The following is a 23,808-nucleotide window of genomic DNA, read 5'->3' as shown; positions in this document are numbered from 1 at the left end:
CCCCCCTCTCCCCCCCCCCCGCCCCACGGTCGTATGTGACGTTTTGTAATAACGTACGTAATCTTCGTACGTGATTAATCGCTGAGAAATTTCCTCGGCGAAAAAGTGTCAGAATAGAATCGTGTCGACCGAAATAATCTTTTCCGTGCTTAGCGCGAAAATCAACGAGCGCAATGCGTCGGTGGCGCTCCGTCAGCTGATTGAAAACATGGCGAAGTTGAGCCATGCCGTGTGGGATCTCTCTTCGAACTTCGCTGCGAATCGCTATTTCTCTCGGTTGTTGACGTGAGTAAATTTCGGTGCCGTTTTATCATTGTCGTAACCAATGTAAAACATATCGCCGCTAAAGAATTCCTCATGTATTCATAGTTCACCATGGCACAATATATCCATGGTTACATCATCCCGCAGACTGTCAAGAGATGCTGCTGTCAAATCAAAGGACGCTCTGATTATCAGCGACAGTTGCGTGAAGCGTTTGAAGGAGATCGCGAACGATGATGCGGGTCTGAGGGTTACTGTGGAGGGTGGCGGTTGCTCTGGATTTCAATACAAGTTTGATCTAGATTCAAATATACACGAAGACGACAGGTAAGTGCAAAGCATAGGATCTGGCGTGGTTAAAATGCAAACTTTGCTACCTGCTTTATAGAGTATTTCGGAAGAACGGCACGAAAGTGATCATAGACTCGACGTCATTGGAATATGTAAAAGGATCGACGATAGAGTTTCACACGGAATTGATACGATCCGCCTTTAGAATAACAAACAATCCTTTAGCTGAACAAGGATGCAGTTGCGGTGCCAGCTTCGCCATTAAATTGGAATAATATCGTATGTATCTAATTGTAGTAAGTTGAGCAATAAATTGGATTTGTAATATAGGTTCTCAAGAGATTAATTATAATTAATTTTATTTATAATATTAAAACACAAAGCAATAGTTGCTTTGGCAAATATTTTTACATTGAGTTTTTTTTTCCTTTTTTATCACAACACCCACTGCAAAACAGTAGCTGTACATATTTCTCGTGTGTTTCTTAATACAATAGAGAATAATTTACAATTTGCGTTTGTAGGTTTACATCTCGACCAAACTATGAACGACTGTCCTACGATGGTGATACCAAAAACCTTTACACAATACCTTATTATCGTTGTTAAAATAAATTCAAAGATTGTACAATTTATACTGTAGCACTGGTTTGTCGCAGTAACCAAGTGTGAGCAAATAGAAATAATCGTTGCGCCACTGTGTAACACAATGGAGAGTTATAAATCTCGAAATAACATAAGCGTTCGTAAAAAGAGAACGCTCGAGAAAGTTTGATTGCATAAATAATGTAACATCGAGTTAGAGAGCGTGCGAGCCAAAGATACGTGTGTAAATCACCGCTCGACTGCAGGTATGAGTTGTACGTATGTACATAAAATTGTATGTCGACGACGTTAAATCGTGTCACCTTGATGGAATGTCGAAGAAAACGCGCTCTCTATACGGATCACTTTTGCTTTCCCTTTTTACTATTCTGAAAAAGAAACTCGATCAGATACACCTTGGAAAGATGTTTTTTTTCTTTTTTTTTCTTTTTTTACCTTGTTGGCTAGTTCAAATTTCAGTTGTTGTATCTCCTCCGTTTGGCAGATGAGCTTCTCGTTCATATTGGCGAGATGTTCGCTCATGGTGTTGAGTTGCGACTTGTAATTTCCCTCTTGCGTTTCCTTCTCCTTTTGTACGCTAGTGCAATTTGAAAGCGATTCCAGCAGTGCCGCTTCGCATTTCTCTCGGTTCGATTCACTCGCCTCCAACTGAACGTGCATAACTTCGCTCTGAAAAGGTAGGACGTATGTATGCACATACCGATGAATACACCGTAAATAAAATGATCCCTCGTTACATTAGCGGCCATGGCCAAATTCTTGATGTGACACATGTATCTCTCGTTGATCAACTTTTCAATCTCCTCTAGGAAATAGTCTCTGATCTTCAATTCGCGAGCCCCAATCTCTTCGGGCAATGCGAAAGGTGCGCTCAGCTTGCCGACCTGTAAAGTGTACAGGTAAAAACGTACAGGCAAAGAAATGGATAACGAACGTTACCATATTGTTGATCTCCAATGATTTCGACGCGTCATCCGGGACGGCGGTCTTTCGTTCCGTCTCGTCGTATTTGATCTTGAGTATATGATACTGAGCTTTCCAATGATTGAGCTCCTTCTCCAAGTCGCACGATTTCGCACAGAGATACTCATTGTTCTCCTCCTGCGGCTTTTGCGGCCTTCCCTCCCCGAACGACTTGGAGGATCTACGCGAGGCGGACGGCGAGGAAAACGGGGACGGTTCCGTTTGACGATGATTCGAGAGCACTCCCCTCGCATCAAAGTCGTAACCACCATCGCGTTTGCCCTCATTGCTCGACCACGACACCGTTTCTTCCTGTTTCTGCCTGTCGTTTAATTTCCTCTGCAAGTCATTCCTCTCTCTTTCCAGCTTATCTATCGTATTCTGGTACTGACACTCAGACTCCACTTTTGACTTTTCGCTATGGTCGACCTTGCATTCTAGCTGCTCTATCCTTTCGTACAAACTCTCAATTTCGCTATCTTTGTCGCTAATTTGTGACAGCAATTGAGCATTCTCGACTATCTTCTTCTGAAACTCCTCGTCCAGGATGTTGTTGGGCGGTGCTGGGATGCTGTTGTTCTCTGACGGCTTGTTCCTGCCCTTTTTGGATCTGTTCTGCGCTTTGTCCAATTCCTCCTGCAGCACAGTTATACGCTTTGTCAATTGCTGATTGCGAAACGTCAAACTGTCCAATTCCTGCTCGGCTCTACGTAGTTCCACCTCCTTCTCCTTCAATTGATTCCGAATATCCGTGTTACGCGTTTGTTCCTCTATCACAGCCTTCTTCAGAACGTTCGCTTGCGCACGAATCTGCAAAGGTTTCAACACGACACACATGTTGTTACGTTCGTCTCTCTACGCCTCACCTTTGAGTATTCCGTGGCGATCTTCTGGTACTTGGTCTGCAGCTGACCGTTGACACCCTCCATACCTTCCCCGCTTGAAAACGACCGGCGTGTTATTAACACCTGGACATCGTTCGCAGGATTCGTCGCGCCGGGACACGCATCGCGCGTTTCCGACGCGGTCAATCGGAGAGAGATGTCGCGCTCCTCTCCTAATAAAACGCCCCGCGCGAGATATGTCCCTGGAGATACACTCGGCCACGTGTACGCCTATGAAGTTGGCGGAACGAACCGCTCGTTATATATACGTAGTATTACACGAACCGTGCGATTGATTTGTTTCGTTACCCTACAAGAAGCGCGTACGTTTTGGAAAGTGTCCAACTTGAGTCGCGAGAGAACGTACACAACTGAGCGGGAGCTGCTGTACTTTCGAAACGGCGGATAGACGAAACTGCGCGCGTTATCGTGCTACGAATAGTGTAATCTCACTGAAGATAAGAACATTCATATGGATATATTTAGTATCAAATATATAAATTTCGACCGGATTAATCCGATAGTTCCTTGAAGAAAAAGTACGTGGTTTGATCGATCGTGTATCATCGAAGTCAAATCTACTCAATTCACATAAGAATTTTCTCTCGTTTTATGACAGAAATTCAAGCGCGTCTACAGCGCCGTTGACTCGTACTACTAGAAAATAAAAATAAATATGTCGAAAATAAATTCATATCTGACGTTATTGTTGAAAATTGTGTTATTTTATAACGAGGCGTGTTTTCCAACATCGTTGAATCGTTCAACGAGAATAAAAATACGCCTGACTTGTCGGACAGCTGTACTACGATCTCGATTATTCGTGGAGGAAAGTGGCGGCTCGTAGCGGAGATTTTCTAACTATGTTTTGAAATAACAGCTGACTCACTTGGGATAAGTGATAGATGGATTTGCCATCTAGTGTGACGAAAAATTTGAGCGATATAAAGTTTGATTCTCTATTAAACAGTCGGGATCTCGGCTGAGCTATTTCAAAGTCTCTCCTACTAGTCGTTACTTTCTTTAACGGAGATTATCACTCATTAGCCATGTACGGCGAAAAGTTGATTTTGCAAGTTTTCCATGCTGAGATTATTCAATGCGAGAATGCAAATTAAAGGGAAAGGTTCGCACTCTCGAACAGGTAAAAAGTCGTTTGTGCGCGATGCAACTCGGCGCCTTTGTCAACAATTTTGTCATTCGACATTTATTTCTCCTCGAAACAGTTATGAAAGAATTTATGTGCGTTTCAGATTTTGTGTATAACGTTACGTAAGGATAATTACACGGATTTCTCTAACATTATACTACTTTATAATAGAGATTCTTACTTTGTGAGATTTATCTTGAAAGTATATTCCTTATACATTTAAATCAACAACAGATTATTCAACAATTGCGCTTTTGGATGTTCATTTTATTTACACCAGTTGCACCTAGGTGAACCTAGCGTCGACCTGTTTCTAAATTTATTTTGCGACAGGTCTCTCGAGGTGTTTTATAGTGTTACATTCATATTGTTAAAGAATTAATAAACATTCCATACAATCTTCGTTAACGTATAAACACTCGTCAATTCTCTCATAAATAAGAAGCCATCTCTTGTGCTTCACCATTTCACGCATAATTGACAAAAAAATATTTACGTACTCATGGTCCATGCTGTGTGCTTGTCTACATATGTACACACAGTAAGTGTTATATGACGTACAAACTTAAAAACAGACATTAGGTCGGTTTCGTTATCAAAAATTGCGAGAAGAGTGAATTTCATTCTTGAATTGGAAAAAAAAGGTAAATAAAGCAAATTATTGAACATGGATTTTCTGTGGTAATTTTTTTTTTGAAAGGGCTCAAGTACGAAAAAAGTTTAAGTGAGGAAATGTAAAAAAAGTGAGTCGCTCCCATGCCTGTAAGAAACATGTTTCTACTGTAAATTGGAGTAAAAAATGTCTTACAAACATGAGTCCAATTCAAAACGATTATCCATTTACAAGCGTTTGAAGTGTATAAATGTGATAATATAATTTTTTGAGACATTTTTTTGACCGAAAGTGGCAAATATGCAAGATTAAAGTGTAAGGATTAAAAGTTTAGTATATAGATGAGAACTTAATACTCGAGTTGAATTAATACAATGTATTAATAACGCGATTGAGCAAAATAATGAACAATCATGATGTTATTCGTGCGGCTACTCAATCTACCTTAGATCAATGTCAATTTAAACGATTGCTGTAATGTTTATGTCTTTTTTCTTATATTTTCCACTTCCACTTCTAAGAAAATGTTCCGAAAAACTGTGCTGTTATTTATAAATTTTAAACATTTGTAGATGGATAACCGTTTCGAGAATTGGATTCGTGTTTACAGGAGATATTTTCTACTTCAATTCACACACATGTTCCTTGAAGTTTTATACGTCACGTAACCCTTATATAAACCACTTTTGCGGAAATTCGCAATTTTACAAACAAAATTCCTTCTCGTGTACTGATAGCTTTTTGTCAAAGCTATATAACAACAGCGATAAATAAGGTCGATTTGATAATAAATTATGATTCCGACAGTCTGTCTGACACGAGAGCGATTTTGGCGGCTGACGCGGTTAAGAAAACAATCATCATCAGCGCGATATCATATTGATGAATGAAAATAACATAAAGCAACAGAAGAAACGTCCAATCCTCCTTTAATCTTTCGTCTCGATATGTTCGTATCCTCCCATGTATGAAAGCAATCGCGCCGTTACGTAGGTATGTTTAGAAGGGCAACGAACGTTAATCGGCGTGTGCGCGATACTGTGCCGATTATATGGGACGTTCCGAGACCGGATGTTCTTTTCCTCAGGACTTTTCCTTCAAGGGAAGAGCAGAAAATTTGATACGTACTCGCAGTCAAATTCGATGTCTCGTCGCAGAGGCCCTATGAATTTGTACTCACAAAGTACCCGCTAGTGTTGATTTTGGGCCCGTACACCGGGTGGTATTCAATAACATTTGGAATACATCGAAATACTTATAACACTTTGTATCATCTTGTATGAAATTGTTCAATTTGCTCGACACATTTAAAATCGAGACGCAAGACCATACCTACCTGTCGGGGCCCTAACATTCTGTTTCGTTTCCTTTCGGACATCATAAAGAAAGACCAAGTGAGCGAGACAAATGCGTCGTCTTTATGATTTAATTGGGTCGGTAGGTAGAAAGAAAAAGAAAAGAAAAAAAAAAGACAAGATAGAAGAGGGTTTCATTGTATTTGTGAAAGAACAATGTTCCGATGAAAAGAAGCTAGCAATTTTCTACAGATCACAGCTTTGGCATGTGATCCAATAATTGCTCGATATAGTCGTTGTGAAAAATTGCCCGTTTAAACATACCTTCGCAAAGCGTCGCATATGGGTGAACAATTCAAAGTTGCTCTAAATTATTGGCCGCAATACTCGGGGGGAGCCTATATTGCCGGTAATGTAATCACCGTAGTACGACGGTACTGATGAAAAGTATCGTAACAGAAATCGTCCAAATTCGTTAATTAAAATGAAACTCTTGCTCAAGTTTTCCAGTTGCCACTGAAAAAGTGCCAAGCAGAGACAAGGTACGGGATCGTAAGTGAGAGCTCGTTGGCCGAAAGATGTGGTTACAACACTTGCATTGCTTAGTACCGTCGAACAAGCTGCCCGTTTCGAAATACAGCTCCAATTGTCTCATAATATGAGTACGTGACCCGTACGACATGCGTCTTATGGATCTACGAGCGCTCGGAAGTGACGATCATTCATCACTTATAATACTCGATGTTTATATCGTTGACTAATTAATCGCCGCGATAAACGCCATCACGGTAATTCTTTACGTATTCTTTTACTGTATCTCTAAGGGTTATATATATATGTGTGTGTGTGTGTGTGTGTGTGTGTTTATACATACATACATACACACACACACACACACATATATATATATATAAACACATGCGAGTCAATAATTACTCGATATTAATCAACTATTGTCACCAGTACTCGGCGGATGAATGGCTGACAATAATTGCAGCAAGGAATCGTTGCTCGTTTAAGCGCATCTTGACACGTGAAACTCGCCCGATCCGGAAGGAAGGAAATTCTGTACTATTCGGCATTATACGTAAATATAAATAAAAATAACGAAACATAACATAAAGTTTAATAATGTTTAATTCATAATTCCAAGCAGTTGTACACGTGTGGTGTCTGTGTTTGAACGAAAGAAAAACTTTGTCAGTCCACGAATCGACTGTGAATAACAATAGAAAGTTTCCTGAAATGATTCGATCGTATGGATACATAAGGGTTCAATATTTTACTCGAAATTCGCGCCAATGACAAATTTACTTCACCAGTATTACATGTAAATGTGTATACATCAAATATGATGTACATACATATGTCCATCCGTGATGGCTTCAACATGTTGAAGAAAACATTCGAGACTTTTTTCATATAATTCACAAGCGATTCGATGTTAACTAGAAGCCCTAAAAGTTTGTCATCCTTTCTCCTTTATTCTCCAAACACCCTGTTTCTTTTTTGTATCTTTACAGGATACAACGTCAAATATAGTTAGCTATGACTATACAATACTACCACATTCGCATTGTTACCCGGCTATATCTGCGTATTTCACAGACAAGAAAGCGTATCGTTCTTACAATCTCTTCACTATTATAAACTTTTCGATTACATCGAGTAAAGGAGACTTTTGCTGGAAATTAAAAGAGTTTTCTAATGATGAAAATGAATCTTCTAAAAAGGCTTTCTCTTTAAAAAGCCTCAAACGCAGCAACAATGCTTTATTCAATACTTTCGATTATCATTTTAACAATTGCATCTCTCTCGATTCTCTTTGAGTGAATGCAAATCAAGCAATGTTTCAGATCACACAAAACTAAATAATACGAAAATGCAGAATATTTATATACACATCTCTTCCTCTCTATCCGTCCTTCCACACTGGGCGAATTTTGCGCGTTCCTCTCTCATTGATGTGTGTATATACACACGAGTGTAGAAAGAGAGTCGCTAAATGGCAGTAGGGAATAAACAAACCGATGCACCGCACTGCACTGTTTCTTTAGGCACCCGCGAAGCCGTACACTTCCAACACTCTGATCTCAAAGTCGCCGCTGGCGCAGAGAGGTGGGTTGTCGAAGGTCGAACAGTGATCCGTTTTGCCGAATCTAATGTTCTCGTCCATCCAAATCGCCTGGCCGTCTCCACCACCGATGGTTATCATCTTCGAGTCCGCGGCCATGAACAGTTCGGCCGAGTGGTCGATAGCTTTAGATTTCATACCTTTGTCGCTGTCCTTGTCACCGTCTTTCACTAGACACTGCTGCCGTTCCGGATTCATGCCCACCCACGCGTACTTGTGTCGTTCAGGATACAAGCTGAACAAGAACGTTTCACCCGTACCGAAATATGCCTGTCTTTGCCCGTCGACCTTCATGTTGCGTTCGTACCACCTTGTGGAACAGTATGCTCCGAATACCTGAAAGTCGTTCAGTCATTTTCGAAATGTAAGGAGTAACCGAGTTCTTACCTCGTTATTGCAGGTTTTAATCATCAGCAGAGTCGGCTCGTGTTGCTCCACTCGCACGTAAAACGTTGTCAGGGAGCACCCGTGTTCCTCGGTTGTGTACAGCAACACCGGCTGATACATCGTGATTCTCGCCGGTAGCCACGACCATAAGGTAAGCAACTGGGGGGGATAAACAACAAATTCATCAATTTAATCGGCAACAATGATTTTTGTGCAAACATTAGGTCTCGCCTTGAGGAGCAAACTAAATCATGTTGGAAAACATGCGCTCGGTAAAAATCAAACGACATTATCAGCTGTTTTACGGAAAAATACAGTAAACGGTTCTCCTTGAAGAAATATCATCGCGCTGCAAAAATATCATCCAAAGACATTTTTCTGCTCACGTTTACCGTGTTCTTCCATATCGGAATGATAACGAAGCAAAGGAGATTTTATCGTTGGCAGCATCTTCCATTGATTGCGATCGAATCGCGATTGTGTGTAGTCTGGCTGAACTTTGATGAAATGTGTGTTATGCGCCACTATTTGTCTCGCGATTAACGTAACAACGAATGCCCGCGTGCTGATGCACAACATATGGAGAGAGATTATTTACAGGCATCGCGAAGAATGCTCTCCAGCGATAAAACGCTTACTTATCGTCGTGCTGGATCAATGCACAATATGTTATCATTCGTCATGCAATAACAGTCATTCGGTTAGAGAGACAAAACGAATGCTGATAATTTCAGCTAAACTCGCTCGGTTGAAAGTGTTTTTTGCCACAACGAGCTTTCCCGGCGGATAGTTCGCTGAAAGGAGGCGACTCTTACTTACGTCAGGCATATCTAGGATCTGAGAGCATATACTTTGTATGGGGTAACCGCCCATCGATAGGGCACGCGGTCCGGGACTGTGCGCGCCCTGGTACGCCCGTCATTAAATCCATCAGTCAAGGCAGCACAACACAAGACAGCACAATACGCGTCAGTTATATCCTAGCGTGCGAGGCGCCAATTTCTTACACGGATATTCGAAAGGAAAGAGCAAAATTCTTGGCTGCCCGATCGTTTCTCCTTGTGTGTACGCGCGTATATCTTTCTCAAAATCTATTTATATATACAACAATTTTACGCGGTGAGACACACACACTCTGGAAAAAGCTCTCACCGACACGATGATATACGCGCGTACTTACTGCTTTTCTTGTATATTCTATAGGAGGTACTCGAACATCATCGAACTGTTGCGCGTCTCATACCAACGAGAGTTTTGTTGAGAATCACCCATATAATAAAACGCGTATAGTATAAATTCCTAATCGACAACTTTCGATTAAAATAGCTGAAGAATCACTGCGCATGAATAGATGATAACAGCAGCGGAAAAGCTGGCACGACAAACGCGTGGCGGCGATGAGTGAGTACGCACAATAGTAATAATGGTATACAGTAGTAGAGTAATAGTAGAGTAGCAATATGTGTGTGTGTGTAACACAGAGGTGATATTTCTCCGTGGGGAAGGGTCGGTGGTGGATATAGGTGGTGAGAGGGGGAGCGCGGGCAGAGCACATAAAACTAACAACACATTTCCCAGAAAAGATAATCATACGATACCCTGTCTTTGTACGTGTCTTCACATTCTTTCTGAAAACAAATTTCATTATTGAAAGATTCATCGAGAGCTCGTCGAACCCTACAAGAGAACCTATTTTAAAATGTTGGCCGGTCTCTACAAAACGAGAAAATTGCACAACCGAAAAAACGGGCGATTCTTCCTCGTAACGGCAATTATTGGCCATCTCGACCTTTTCACGAGGAATCGCCCCTTTTCTCACACTCAACAGCCTACAGCAAGCTTGTTGCTTAAAACGGAAGCGAGGGGATCAACAAACCAAATGTTATGTTCGGTAGAAGGACGGATCTTTGTTACCGGCGAACGAACGCGCGAGGGAAAGAAAAAGCCACATACTTCGCGTATTGTGAGCGTGTGGGACATCATCTGGATGTTGACTTGGGACTGGCTGGTGGGCAAATTATCAGTGGAACGCGACCTAGCCAGGGATCGAGAACCTGTCAGAACGTTTCTGCTCTTGAGAGCCATTTCCGTGCGCAGAAACACTCTTGATATGTATGCGGAGCTGAGTCCGCGAATCCCGAAGGCGGTGCGCAGGAACTTGGCAGGCGTTACCTGGAAAGAAGACACCTGCGTGTACAAACGTCTTGAAATCATCGTTTTCAGCGAACGTCGCGCTACCTACCGGTATCTGCCTGCAGAACCTGGACAGAGCAGAGTCTATGCCATTCTTCGAAATCTCATTCATCCACTCTGAATTTTGTGGCGAAGAGTGTTTGTAAAATAATAAAACTAAAGCCATTGCTACCCGATAGAAGACCTGAAATCGTCGTCAGAACGCGCGTTAGATCCAAACCACGTTGCCGATACAATATCTTTGCGTTCGTTACGTTGTTATCATTTTCACGCGTTTTCTTTATTTGCCTCTTATTGGATAACACACTTATTCGTAGTAACTTTCCGAAAGATCTTCTTCAACAGAGCATGGCCGTAAAAACGCGAAATAACCTGACGAATTGGCAACGAGTCGAATTCAACGTTTGTCCTATTCCTAGAACGCAAGTACATTGCACAGTACGCGCAAATCATATTTATCCGTTGGGTAAACGCCAACTTTTACGTGTATATATCTACCTTAATGCCTTCGTGTAAGAAACAGTCCATAACCCTGACTAGATGTTGAAATGGAAGAAACTGAAGAATCCACCAGATCCAGTCCATGTAGATCCTTTCGGCCCTCGAGCCGGAGCAGTGCCTCGTTAAATGTACGGCAGCTGATTTCTGAAAGGAACAATAATGAAAACAAAGTATATGTTCTTGCCTTCCTTTAGGAAGAAGCCAATACGAGGGAGAAGAAATAGTAGTAGCGTTTCTTTGTTTTAGCAAAAAGATGATCTAGCCAATGATCTCTCTCATCTGGGACGTGTTTTTCTTTGAAAACGCTACGCACCACGTGTTTTTTGGTAATTTGCTCCACTGTTTTCCACGTGACTTCATAGAGAAGTTTGGTCTGCGTGATAAACGTTTTCTCTTTGGCTGCTACCAAAGTGGCCATGCAATGGTAGCATTCTTCCTCTGAAAATATTTCACCGCTCTGATATCGCTCTATCGCGAAGAATGATACTTTTTTGCAAAAAGAAATTTCACTCACCTGGCATAAAGTGCAAGAGGAGCGCTGTTAACGGATAAAGAGAGGGACTGTACGTAATATCGGGACAAGCGTATCCGAGCACCGATACGACTCTATCCGCCACGTTTCTACCAGTCCTCGTTAAATTGTACGACAAGCAATGCGTGCTATCGACGAAAGGTGGTAGCATAATCGACTTGTGCTGTTCGAGTTCTGCAAAAGTGAGAAATTGTTGATTTTTCGCGAAGAAAGAAACATCGCACTATACCAACCTGTCGTGCCGAAGACCTGATTGACCATGTCCCAGTAGAATCCGTCCAGCATGCTCTTGCCGAGCGCATGCTGGTTGCAGAGCGCCGGCCAGAGTTGCGCCCGGATGCGATTGTTCAGCGGCCAGGCGTTCTCGCGCATCATCAGCTTGACCTCTCGCTTCTTGCCAGCCTGCAGGAGAGCGTTCACTTCGGCGAAGGTTTTGAGGGCCTGCTTCTTGCTCGTAGGCGACTCCGGCTGTAAAACGATGTTGCTGGTGTCGACGTGCGGCGGGAACGCCTCGGCGATGTTGGCGACGTTCGTCGCCTCCTCCTCGACCACCGACAGCGTGTTCATCGGCAACGTATTGTCCATCGGGGAGGCGTCGTCATCTAAACATATCGCAACGCTACGGCGCGAAATTCCTCATGGCGCGGCGATTCTCTTCATACACGCGCCGCACTCCCGCTCTACGTCATGTCCTGGGACGTTTCGATTTTCATCTGGAAAGGAACATTTTTCTCTCGGAACGTGCGAAATAATAAGACCAGCGAATAAACAAGCGACGGCACGTGCTTTTTTTATCGCACGTGATGTAACGGAGCGCGTAGTGACCGATCTTGGAAATGTGTCTCTTTTCGGAACAACCGTCGCGATGTTCCATTGACCTGTCATCAGAGACCGGAGACAATGAATATATAATGCGACCTATAATTAGCGCGAGAGGAGAGCTGCCGCTAATAATAATGCGACCAGATGCACGATAATCTCGGTGTACTTAACGGTTATTAATAAAAAGTGCGCAACTGTAGAAACAAGTAGGAATTTTCAAGCAAGTATGCGGAGACTGTAGATAAATATTATCCGCGCTCGGTATAAATACATCGCGTTGCATAGTTATCGTGCGGTCTCCGTATTCTGCGAAACTCTCGACGAGAAGAGAGAGCGAACGACAACAAATGCGTGTTATTATGTAAGATCGCCAAGCGGGAGATAGATGTCCGAGAAATTTCACAAGTGGCGCGCGCGCGCGTTTCCGACCTTGGCTCCGACGAGAATTATCATCCTACTTCTCTCTCTCCCTCGCGGATTTGTGCACGCTGTGAATAATTCATAAAAGCACGCGCCCGCCCCGGTCCGAACGAAGTGCTATACGCTAAGCGCTGTAATTCCTCGCGCATTTAACTCTCATATTTGACTTCGCGCGTGCGCGACGACCTCTCTTTCCTATCGATCGAAGAAGCAGACGTTCCAAATTTGGCAACTTGTCCTTTCCATTCGTGAAAAAGCAACCGCGTTAGTTGCTTATCACGGAGGTGAGGACGACCTTGACCTTGTCTCCGTTGACACGCACGGCCGTCGACGAGATATATATATTATTACGTAAACTTTACCGACCTGGCTCAATTAACCCTTCAGGCAGCAACGCCATTGATTGCAAGTCTCTCTCGAACGCAATGAGCTTCGGCTCGTAGAAAAATAAAGCGCACCTTTCGTTAGACGAAACCATCGTGTAGCCGCATTAATTTGCTAATTAAATTCAGACGGAATAAACAATTCACGCTTTGCACAGCTGCGAGATTTTCGCACGCGATTCTTCGCGACGACATTTCCGGAAGCTTACTTTCTCCCTGATAAATCTCGGTTTCTTCCTCCAAAACAAGCCTTATAATCTTTCGACCATTTTATTTTCAGCGATGCCTTTTTATAAGACACTTTTGCAGAAACAATAGTATTGCGCAGAGGAACGCGATCGTTACGCTACGTCGGCAGAAATGACTGGGGAAAAAGGATGTATATCGCGGGGAGATGCGCGTTATCACGCGCGTTGCACGCTTCTATTAGTATCGCGAGTTCTATTAGTCGAGATAAGTATCACATTCTCGTGTTTAAAGCTGAAAATGCATTCCGTGTAAAATCGATCGCGTTGCACGGAATATTTTCGAGATACTGCTCATTGTTCTTCGAAATATAGATATGTGTCAAATATATCGTCCCTTTTTGTTTGTTATCGAAAAAGGAACAATGGCGGAGTAAAAACGAGGATCCTCTTCGGTAAGATTAATCTTTTTTTCACGAAAGGAGAGGTGTCTGACAAAATCTGCTACCTAATGGATCCTATCTGGCAGGTGGCAGCGTGGTCGAAAAAATCCGACGTGAAAAGACTATTTTTACTCGAACAGTGACTCCCTGCACGGCGGTGTGGTGAGCCGGTGTCGTTAAATCACGATGATTACGGCATTGGGCTTTATTGCTCGGAAGTAGGTAGTTCTCGTTTCAGGGACTTTCGTTTATAGGTACAACAAGATAGAACGATACTAGTAGGGCTGTTCTAGCTCTCGACGAGAGATTTTTCATCCCTTTTAGCGGGAGAAGAGGGGAGATCTCGCTTGTAACCAATATTTCTGCTAAGCAGTGTTTCATATCATAATAATCCATCAATGCTATAGAGACGTCATTCTTTAATAATTGTACCATTTCTCGCGTGTTACAAATGTTTATCGCATAGAAAATCGATTTTTTCTCATATTATGTATGTGGCTATCATCTCCAACCCGGGTATTCAATAGAGGGCCTGATCAATTTATAGAAATTTCGGAAAGAATCGTTCGGTCGAATGTCTGTAATAAAAATATATATATATATATCAATCTCAGCACCCCTATGATTTCGGACATTTCTGCTGTGTGGGATTTTTCAGGAAAGACGTTCATTTGATTGATCGATATTTTAACATTTCGATGGGCGTATTAACACTTTAAACGCGCTTTACAGACTTGCTTTAATTCATCTCTTTTTTTCTCCCTCCCCTCTCTCTGCCGAGAACATCTCGGAGATAGAGGCAAAGATAAACAACAATGAGAACGAAGTCTGTTTTTTTCCATAGTTGCGCGCACTATATATTTCCTCGGACGAGAATACGCAGCGCAGAAAATAATCAAAGCCAAGTACACTCGGGTAAATTCGCTCGGGAGTGAATTTTACGAACGGTTGCAGAGAGTCTCACTCGAAATGCAGAGCTCATGCTCCGAAGAGTGAAGAATATGTTTCTCTTCCGATTGATCGACTTTTGCTACAGAGCGTCCGTACCAGTTGCACCTTCTACACCTTCTGTCATTTTCCGATACGTGCGCATCGCTTTTGTTTCGTAAAGAACAAGCTGCTTGCAAAAGATTAACAACTTACCGCCAATTTAGGAATATATACAGTATCGGTGAAACGGCCCAGTTGAAAGAGCAGCGCGAAGCGGTTAGCTCCGTCGTCGTCGTCGGAGCGTGGCATGCAAGCGGACGACGGCGGAGCAAACGGGACGAACGAGTCACCGGCGGCCGTGCGCCGCCCAAGTGTGATATCAGTGTTGCTCGAACGTCGTCGTCGCGCACTCAGTCGATCACACTCGTTCACGCACTACCGAAACTTGGCACTTGAAACGCTCGCGACGAATCAGAGCGAGCTCTTTCTCTCGCGCACTGACCCCGCGAGAGAAGGCACGTTATCTACTGCGCTACTGCCTTTGACGTGTGTGCGCGCGCGCGCGCATTCATTCGCCGTTTTCACGACACATCCACACATCGCGCGCGTTCGAGAGCTACTGCCGTCAAGTGTCCAATGTGTTAGCCGTGGGACGGCTTTCTCTGCGCATGTGCGTGGGATGGGTCGTCGATAAAGTATCTGGTATGAGAAAAAGGGAGGTATTTTCGGTGCTAACCGAAAGTTTCCCTAGGGATGAAATATACGCACAGCCATCTACTACCATCATACTTCATGACAACTTCAATTATACGACCGAATCCACAATGCTCGCAGACTGATATAGCTCGTCGTAACTGCGTGCGTTCGATACAACCTCATTGAGTCGTTCGTCAATTCGTTTCGATGTTTGCCACACGCGTTGTAAAATCACGCCTTCTGCTCGCACCCATGCGATCTCTCTACAGGTATGAGCTATCACTTTCTGCCAAGTGAGAGAGAATTATCGGATTTTTCTCGTGATCGAGCGACTCTTTTTACGACGGTCGTACACGATACAGCGGATGACTTACAGCGCGATTATATCACGACAGACGGGCCGCAGCCAATCGGCATTCGACGACATTTGTCATGCGACAAATGAAATTCTGGATACGATATGTGGTTGATGTTGCTGCTCGGTGTGCGATGTGTCGATTGTGATAAATAACCGATGGATTCCTCTCCTTCTTTCCAATATTCCCGCGATCGTGACAACAGCCTTGGATGGGTTCATCTAACCTGACATCTATATTGACTTCATGCCAACCTAACCTGTTCTCACTGCAAGGAGCATCGAATATCATTGAGGGGAGAAATCGGGCGCTTTGATCGTTTCTCGGTTTCCTTTCTCTCAGGAGTAATATATAGGATCTTTGCAATTGTTACATTTAATCAGCACTTTTCTACCGCATATGTTAACGTGAAAATATACTCGCTCGTAGAAGCATTGTCGCGAGTGTGCGCGAGAACTCGGGAATCATTCGTTGATAGTGCAGACGAAAGGGTCGATTTCTTTTGTTTTTTATCTGCGTCAAGTTTCGCCGTTGATATTTCACGATGACGTCGCTTCATCTGAACGACAAGATCTCTCTCGACGCGGAGAGTTGCGAATGCAAGTAAGAATTTTACTGCTTAACTGTCAACATTATTAAATGTAAGGCCAAATATCTCCGTAAAAGATTTATATAATTGCAATACACTTGACTATAATAGCTATTGGTTATTATTTACTATATATTACGCGTTGCATTTTTCGTTCGAAAATCATGGCAGGATAATGTAACAAATTGATTCATCGTTAAAATTGTTAACATTCTTTTCAGGAAAACACGTACAGTTTATATAGTAATAAAGCACACGTCGTGGTAGTATTTCTGATTAGTAACTTGTTACTTTTTAATAAACAGAAAAACATCAACTTAATCATTTCCGTCGTATGACTTTACACAATATCTAGTATGATATAAGAAGTAACTACTGAATATAATATATGTTTTATATCTGCAAACGCACATGTATATTCCCCGGAACGACTGACGTTCGAAACGTTTTAGAACCAAGTATTCAGCAAATGATTAAAATAGTTGGGCTTGTGGTGCGCCGGATTTTCAGTGGCCATGGGAGACTCCTGTACAAGTTTATTCTTTACTGGAAAAAAAAAGAAAACACTTTCCTACAACTTTGTTCAACTATTTAAGTGATAAATTTTGAGCATGAAATGAAGACAAATATACACGCAATATTATTTATTTTCCCTACAAATACTTTATTCATACATCGGTTAAGCCAATAGAGAGGTTCACATCACAGATATTATTATAAATTTCTTATGGCTATATCTTCAAAACGATCAATAATTTTGAAATTTCACAATGTTTCCATATTAGTCTTTAAGATCGCGCAATAATTCTTCCAAATCCTGAAACAAAATGTGGTTCAGACAAAATTAAAAATACGACTATTAACCTCAAGGGATACAAGGGAAAAAATGTCATCTGTAGTTTGTTAATATCTCAGTTTCCAAATGTTTTCTAACTTCACACAAACGTGTATTTTCATCAGTATGCGGCTAAAATTTAAAAGGATTCCTAAGAAAATGGTTCGATGGACCAATTATCTTAATGATTTTTGAAGCATTACATACTTTTATTCATTTCTTATTCTTGTGAAATCTTTGTATATATTTTAAGGAATAAGACACCAGAATCCAAGGCTTTGATAACGAATATGGCTATTCACGATCACGTGTTGGAACGATTCGACACCATAATAAAGTCGGAAAATGATGACAGATTTTATAGAGGATTAGTGCTAGCTAATAAAATGAAAGTGCTTTTAATAAGTGATCCAGGGACTGACAAGAGTGCTGCTGCATTAGACGTTAACATTGGTAATTTTAATTGCGTTTTATTTACAATTCGTATATATATATATTCCTTCAACTTCTCTCTCTCTCTTTTTTTTTTCTTTAATTGGCATTCATATTAATTCCAAGCAATTCCGATGGACTTTAGCTCTTTTCTGAAGAAAAGACGGAAAAATTCAGAATTGAAGCAACAAATCGATGCAAAGTCGATCACTCCAATATCATACGTAATACAATCAGTCTGATCAAAGGAAATTTTCAAATCTTTACGATAGTCGGTATCTCGATAATCGGCTAAATGAAATTTTCTCTAGTTTGTCAAATGTATCTTGCAAAGAGATGTTGAACCTAATCACCCCGAAATTTTACACACACTTTTAGAGATATCTTGTTGCAGGCAGCATGTGCGATCCCGACGACTTGCCCGGTTTGGCGCATTTTTGCGAGCACATGTTATTCCTGGGAACTGAAAAATATCCCGAGCAGAACGATTACTCCAAGTATCTGTCGGAGAACAGCGGCGTCAGCAACGCGACAACGTACTTAGATCATACCACGTATTATTTTGACGTGAGCCCGACGAAATTGGAGGGTGCCTTGGATCGTTTCGCTCAGTTCTTTCTGACACCTCTCTTTACGGATACGTTGACCGAACTGGAGCTAAACGCCATCCACTCGGAGCATTTGAAAAATCTGGCGTGCGATATTTGGCGATTCGATCAACTGGAGAAGTCGACCGCGAACCCCCGCCATCCATATTCCAAGTTTGGCACGGGAAATAGGGAGACGTTGGATGTGCTACCGAAACAGATGGGCATCAATGTTCGGGAGAGACTGCTCGAGTTTCACGAGAAATATTATTCCGCTAATATCATGTCGCTCTGCGTTCTTGGCAAAGGTGAGCCGACGATTAATGAGTTTGTTCGGAAAAATTTTTCTCTCTTTCCGAAAGGTGTCGCCAACGTACAAAAAGTAGTAGTAAAGGAAGATCTTTTTCACGCGTGTGACTGAAATATATCTTTGTGTAATGCCTCGTCTTTTGGCGAAAAATTTCTCAAGGTCGGCACCGTCTCTTTCCGGAACAAACCCAATATTCACGATAAATGTTGCGCACACTAAATGTCGAATTTTCCGTTTAGAGAGTTTAGACGAACTCGAACAGATGGTAGTAAATCTCTTTAGTCAGGTGCGAAACAAGGAAATCGATGTCCCAGTATGGCGTGAGCATCCGTTTAATGACGAGCATTTTCGTACCAAATGGCACATCGTGCCAATAAAGGATAGAAGGAACCTACACGTTACGTTTCCTATACCAGACTTGCATCAACATTATCAAGCTGCGGTAAAATACGCCGGCGCTTTGCACGATATTTATTCGATTCTTTTTCATTGTTATCGCTACAATAATTGATGCGCAGATTTCGTTGCATACAACTCCTCTCATTTCCGTCGTTCACAGCCGTCGTATTACGTCAGCCACTTGCTGGGACACGAAGGGGAAGGATCTCTGTTGTCGGCTTTGAAAACGAGGGGTTGGTGTAACTCTCTCATATGCGGAAAACACGCGTACGCTCGAGGTTTTTGCTTTTTCATTCTTGTCGTCGATCTCACTGAGGAAGGTTTCAAGCATACCGATGATATCATCACACTAATGTTTCAATATATCAATATGTTAAAGAAACAAGGCCCAATCGAATGGATCTACAACGTAAGCGATAAATACATCTTGAGTTTGGTAAAAAAAAAAATCAACGAATAAAGCGAAGGAAACGATTCAGTAGATAAACTGATGCAACATCTTTTCAATTTGATTTGTCGTCGGAAGAAGACGGGGCAATCGTCGTTTCTTTCTTCTTTTTTTTTTTTTAAGACAATGTTCGGAATGGTATGTCGTTGCAGGAATATCGAGATTTGGCGAATGTGAATTTCCGTTTCACGGAGAAGCAGCAGCCTCGCTTGTACGCGTCCTCCAGAGTCTCAGGACTGTGGGATTATCCAATGAATGAAGTTCTGTGCGCGGATCGCCTTTTCCCACAGTGGAAGCCAGATTTGATCGATACGATAGTGAAATGTTTAACACCGCAAAATATTCGGGTTCACGTGGTTGCGAAAGCGTGCGAAGGTACAGCGAATGAAACTGAACATTGGTACGGCACTAAATATAAAAAGGAGAAAATATCGGCAGAAGTAATTGACATGTGGGAGAATGCCGGTTATAATTCGGAATTGCACTTACCTGCCAGAAATGAGTTTATTCCGTCGAGATTGGATATAAAACCACGGGACGAAAATGTAATTGGCTATATTTGTCACAATATGCCGCGTGCTTCTTTTCTCTCTCTCTTTTCGAAGAAGTTTCTTATGACTTTCTTCTTTATGGTACTTTCGATACCTTGCGCAAGAAATCATTACCGTCTGTAGCATAATTTTGGCGTTTATAGGATCAATAATAATCAATATTTTATTTAGGTAAAAGAGTTCCCCGCGATCATAGAAGACACATCGTTCGTGAGACTTTGGTATAAACGGGATGACGAATTCTCAGTACCAAAAGCCAAAATGTTTTTTGATTTTGTCAGGTATGCTAGAATATGTTTTACAATCCATTCGGCGGTAATTATATGGAGATTAATGTTGTATCTATTATCAAAAGAAATTCTTTGTAAGCTTTATCACTTTCGATTTTTTCATGATTGCTTATGTTATCTCCGCCAATTTATCATATTATCGCGATTGCAATAATTGTTCGATCTTCAATTTGTAGTCCATTTGCCTATATGGATCCAGTTAGCTGCAACTTGGGTTATATGTTTGTCCAGCTATTGCAAGACTCGTTCACCGAGTATGTTTATCCCGCCGATTTAGCTGGTTTACATTGGAAGCTCAGCTATACGCAATATGGAATAACAGTGAGTGAAGAGATAGACAGTAGGTCAGAGACGTTGAAATAATTAGGAAACGCAGCGTTGCATTTCTGTTTTCGACGCAATAATTTCCTCCTTCTCTATTAGCAAGGCTAACTTGTTCGTGAACCCAAGTGTTCTGTGCACTCTATTATGCGCAATAACAAATTGCTTCTTTAGCTCAGCATATTTGGCTACGACGACAAGCAACACCTGTTGTTGGAAAAGATCGTGGACCGAATGCTGAACCTCAAGATCAATCCGGAGAGATTCGAGATTCTAAAGGAAGATGTATGTACAATGAGGGACGAAAGGTAGTTTTAGTCAACCGAGAAAGTTCATGTGGTTTCTCATATTAATATAAACACATGTCAAGTTGTGAGCTAAACTCAGCTTGGTCTGCAATCTATCGCGCGCAAAACAATTCTTACAGACTATGTATCTAAACCGCATGGATTTTCCTATAGTCATTCAATAGTTGAGTCACATGATTTCACTTACATTTGAAATATACACTTGCAGTATATCAGAGATTTGAAAAATTTTGCGGCCGAGCAACCGTATCATCATGCAATCTACTACCTTGCACTTTTGTTAGCGGAGCAAGCCTGGACGAAAAATGAATTGTTAGACGCGACCGCTTGTAAGTATGCATGTAATTTATCGAGAGGGAGAGAGCGAATCTTCATAACGCGACATCTTTTTCCCTGTTTCTTACGATTTAAATAAAAATTTCTCTCCCCCCCCCTCACACAGATCTGACTGTCGGTAGAATTCAAGCGTTCATACCGCAGCTGTTTAGCAGAGTGCACGTGGAGTGTCTGATACACGGGAACATGACCGAGAAGGAAGCCCTGGATATGGTTAGACTGATCGAGTCGAAATTGAAAAGCGCGATGCCTCACATAACGCCATTGTGGCAGCAGCAGCTGGTGGTGCATCGTGAGATCAGGCTCGACGACGGTAAGTAACAGAAACATTTCCCAAAGCCATTCCACAATTCGCATGTTGTTCGTAGGTCGCCACTTTCTATTCCAAACGGAAAACAAATTGCACAAGAGCTCGTGTACGGAAGTGTACTACCAAATCGGTATGCAGTCGACAGAGTTGAATATGTTGCTACAGCTTCTAGCTCAGATTATCGGCGAGCCCTGTTTCAATGTTTTACGAACTCAGGAACAATTAGGCTACATAGTGTTCAGTGGTGCGCACAAGGTAAACGTGATGCAAGGCCTTAAAATCATAGTTCAAAGTGACAAGCAGCCGCGATACGTTGAAAAACGAATCGATTTGTTCATCGATTCTATGTTCGTAAGTACATTCGTCATCTCCCTTCGTTTCGATCGGTTTCTCCTTAATATCACCCGTTGCAGGATTACATATCTACCATGTCCGAAGAGAAATTTGAAAGACATAAGAATTCTCTGGCGACGTTGCGTCTCGAGAAGCCGAAAAAGTTATTTTATCGGACCAATATATTGTGGAGCGAGATTTCGGCACAGAAATACAATTTCGATCGAGTGAACATCGAGGTGGCTTATTTGAAGACCATAACGCGGGAGCAATTGTTAAACTTTTTCAAGGTAGTGTCATTAATATTTTATTACTAGTGTGGCATGATTATCACCTGACTGTAAAGTCGCTGGTAATGTTTTCTCTTTTACGCACCTTTCAGGAAAATATACACGGCAAAGCTCGACGTAAATTATCATTGCACGTGATCTCTACAGCGACGGACGACGATGAATCGGCAAAGGAGGAACTCGTCGCGGAAGAGGAACTTGAGAAAATCAACGACATCTTCGCGTTTAAACGCAGTCAATCCTTGTATCCGATGTTAGAGCCGTATATACATCAATTCCCTAAAAAAGGCATATACTCCTCCAAGCTGTAAATCACTCGACCGTAAACCTCTCTCTTTGTGACAAAACTCCCGCCTCTTACTTCTATTCATCGTGCGAGGTATACTGATGCGAAGAAAATAAAACCTTCTTCCTTTACATGGCGCGATTGATCTTTGAGCGATAACGCGGGTTAATGCCGCGTCCTTCATGAATTGCTTCCCGACTTATTTCGCAGGAATTCTGTTCCTTTAGACTGAGGATTCGTTAGCTGTATTGGAATGTTTGCGAAACGCCGGGGACAAATCTCTATGAATAGATTTTACAATTACGCGCGCGCGCGCGGTGTATAGACAATTTTTATTCTCCAACAGTATCGTTCAATTATTATGCATATTATTATGTAAATTCTATCAGCTTGAAATCGATATGTAATATGCGTACGATTGGCAGCTTCCAACGACGACTTCTCTGCAATCAATAAGAAAAAAATTATTACAAAGACAAATTATCCTCTTTCACAAGTCGCACGCGACTTTTCATTCGTTCTGCCCTACCACATTTGTAAGATGTTGATGATGTGTTTAACATCTTAACTTTAAAATATCTCTCGACCGAGGCATTTGGCTTTTGCCGATAATGAAATGCAAAATGCAGATGTTGTTACGGTTTGCACTGTGATGCAAACTGTTTCTCAAAGATATCTATTTTTTTCTATATTCTTCTGGTTTTTTAGAAATTATATACGTACGCACATATACAACCGAACAATTTCCTGTCACATGATTTATTCTATGCCCGACGGAATGATAACTAATAATAATATTAAAATATATGGAAATTTTCTTAAAAAAGGAAACAAAATTACAGAAATATTCCTCAGTCTTTCTATTCGCGCGAGTTTAGCATCCAAAATTGTATTAAAAAAAACACTTGAAATAATTCATGTGACAGATTGACCGTTGAATAGTATTAGCAGTTTGACGTAATAAAATTCGCTGGTACACACACATACGACGATTTATAAATGTAAATTAAATGTAATTAAGTGCAATTTAAATATAAATTAACTCTCGGTATTACAACAGTGAATATATCTTGCAAATCGTTTCGTCGTTCTTTTTTTAATAACTTTTCTTAAATTTACTATCCTATTTGAAAAT

At 41.6% G+C, this 23,808-nt stretch overlaps 4 protein-coding genes across 8 annotated transcripts in view; 2 read left to right on the top strand and 2 right to left on the bottom strand.

Moving 5' to 3' along the window:
* The window catches only part of LOC106742507 (iron-sulfur cluster assembly 2 homolog, mitochondrial), a 1,655-nt gene extending 465 nt beyond the window's left edge, over positions 1-1,190 (top strand). Inside the window, exons 2-5 of one of the 2 annotated variants that reach the window (XM_014615486.1) lie at positions 154-285; positions 370-591; positions 653-834; positions 1,080-1,190. In XM_014615486.1, coding sequence (XP_014470972.1) covers positions 209-285; positions 370-591; positions 653-830 — 477 coding nt within the window. In that variant the 5' untranslated portion in view covers positions 154-208 and the 3' untranslated portion in view covers positions 831-834; positions 1,080-1,190. Of the gene's footprint in view, positions 1-15; positions 286-369; positions 592-652; positions 835-1,079 lie in introns of those variants that run through there. The other variant, XM_014615487.1, reaches the window with a different exon arrangement.
* Positions 1,191-1,427: 237 nt separating this feature from the next.
* On the bottom strand, positions 1,428-3,655 carry LOC106742503 (myosin-10). 2 transcript variants are annotated; one of them, XM_014615479.1, is made up of 5 exons: positions 2,991-3,655; positions 2,101-2,760; positions 1,899-2,045; positions 1,597-1,830; positions 1,428-1,529 (listed from the first exon to the last, which is right to left on the bottom strand). In XM_014615479.1, the coding sequence occupies exons 1-5, from the start codon at positions 3,051-3,053 to the stop codon at positions 1,503-1,505; spliced, it is 1,131 nt and encodes a 376-aa protein (XP_014470965.1). In that variant the 5' UTR covers positions 3,054-3,655; the 3' UTR covers positions 1,428-1,502. The 2 variants fall into 2 exon arrangements, with proteins under 2 accessions (XP_014470965.1, XP_014470964.1); XM_014615478.1 differs by having other exon boundaries at positions 2,101-2,934; positions 2,991-3,639.
* A 3,530-nt stretch (positions 3,656-7,185) lies between these two features.
* On the bottom strand, positions 7,186-15,627 carry LOC106742501 (TBC1 domain family member 24). 2 transcript variants are annotated; one of them, XM_014615474.1, is made up of 10 exons: positions 15,210-15,627; positions 12,047-12,526; positions 11,796-11,987; positions 11,595-11,719; positions 11,279-11,425; positions 10,830-10,964; positions 10,541-10,759; positions 10,186-10,215; positions 8,588-8,746; positions 7,186-8,536 (listed from the first exon to the last, which is right to left on the bottom strand). In XM_014615474.1, exons 2-10 carry the CDS (start codon positions 12,396-12,398, stop codon positions 8,120-8,122), a joined length of 1,776 nt encoding a protein of 591 aa, XP_014470960.1. In that variant the 5' UTR covers positions 12,399-12,526; positions 15,210-15,627; the 3' UTR covers positions 7,186-8,119. The 2 variants fall into 2 exon arrangements, with proteins under 2 accessions (XP_014470960.1, XP_014470961.1); XM_014615475.1 differs by lacking the exon at positions 10,186-10,215.
* Positions 15,628-15,899: 272 nt separating this feature from the next.
* LOC106742500 (insulin-degrading enzyme) lies at positions 15,900-23,580 on the top strand. 2 transcript variants are annotated; one of them, XM_014615472.1, is made up of 14 exons: positions 15,900-15,961; positions 17,726-17,925; positions 18,299-18,799; positions 19,041-19,243; positions 19,361-19,609; positions 19,801-20,193; positions 20,371-20,480; positions 20,666-20,810; positions 20,985-21,095; positions 21,327-21,447; positions 21,561-21,767; positions 21,823-22,115; positions 22,178-22,387; positions 22,480-23,580. In XM_014615472.1, the coding sequence occupies exons 1-14, from the start codon at positions 15,900-15,902 to the stop codon at positions 22,696-22,698; spliced, it is 3,024 nt and encodes a 1,007-aa protein (XP_014470958.1). In that variant the 3' UTR covers positions 22,699-23,580. The 2 variants fall into 2 exon arrangements, with proteins under 2 accessions (XP_014470958.1, XP_014470959.1); XM_014615473.1 differs by lacking the exon at positions 15,900-15,961 and adding an exon at positions 15,978-16,651 and having other exon boundaries at positions 22,480-22,698.
* Positions 23,581-23,808: the final 228 nt, after the last annotated feature.

The sequence above is a fragment of the Dinoponera quadriceps genome, unplaced genomic scaffold, assembly GCF_001313825.1.
Source record: "Dinoponera quadriceps isolate SergipeBrazil2010 unplaced genomic scaffold, ASM131382v1 scaffold113, whole genome shotgun sequence".
NCBI classification, from domain to species: Eukaryota; Metazoa; Arthropoda; class Insecta; order Hymenoptera; family Formicidae; genus Dinoponera; species Dinoponera quadriceps.
The sequence above is the reverse complement of the archived record's forward strand: the minus strand, read 5'-3'. Positions and strand labels throughout refer to the sequence as shown.

Coding starts and splice junctions, on each gene's coding strand:
- LOC106742501 (XM_014615474.1), bottom strand. CDS start 12,398: ATGGACAATACGTTGCCGATGAACACGCTGTCGGTGGTCGAGGAGGAG. Junction 11,988..12,046: donor TCAGGTCTTCGGCACGACAG/GTTGGTATAGTG, acceptor TCACTTTTGCAG/AACTCGAACAGCACAAGTCG. Junction 8,747..10,185: donor AAGACACGTACAAAGACAGG/GTATCGTATGAT, acceptor TATCCCCCCCAG/TTGCTTACCTTATGGTCGTG.
- LOC106742500 (XM_014615472.1), top strand. CDS start 15,900: ATGTTTGCCACACGCGTTGTAAAATCACGCCTTCTGCTCGCACCCATG. Junction 18,800..19,040: donor GCTCTGCGTTCTTGGCAAAG/GTGAGCCGACGA, acceptor TTTTCCGTTTAG/AGAGTTTAGACGAACTCGAA. Junction 22,116..22,177: donor TGTTCATCGATTCTATGTTC/GTAAGTACATTC, acceptor CACCCGTTGCAG/GATTACATATCTACCATGTC.
- LOC106742503 (XM_014615478.1), bottom strand. CDS start 3,053: ATGGAGGGTGTCAACGGTCAGCTGCAGACCAAGTACCAGAAGATCGCC. Junction 2,046..2,100: donor CATTGGAGATCAACAATATG/GTAACGTTCGTT, acceptor TACACTTTACAG/GTCGGCAAGCTGAGCGCACC. Junction 1,530..1,596: donor AATTTGAACTAGCCAACAAG/GTAAAAAAAGAA, acceptor TTTCTTTTTCAG/AATAGTAAAAAGGGAAAGCA.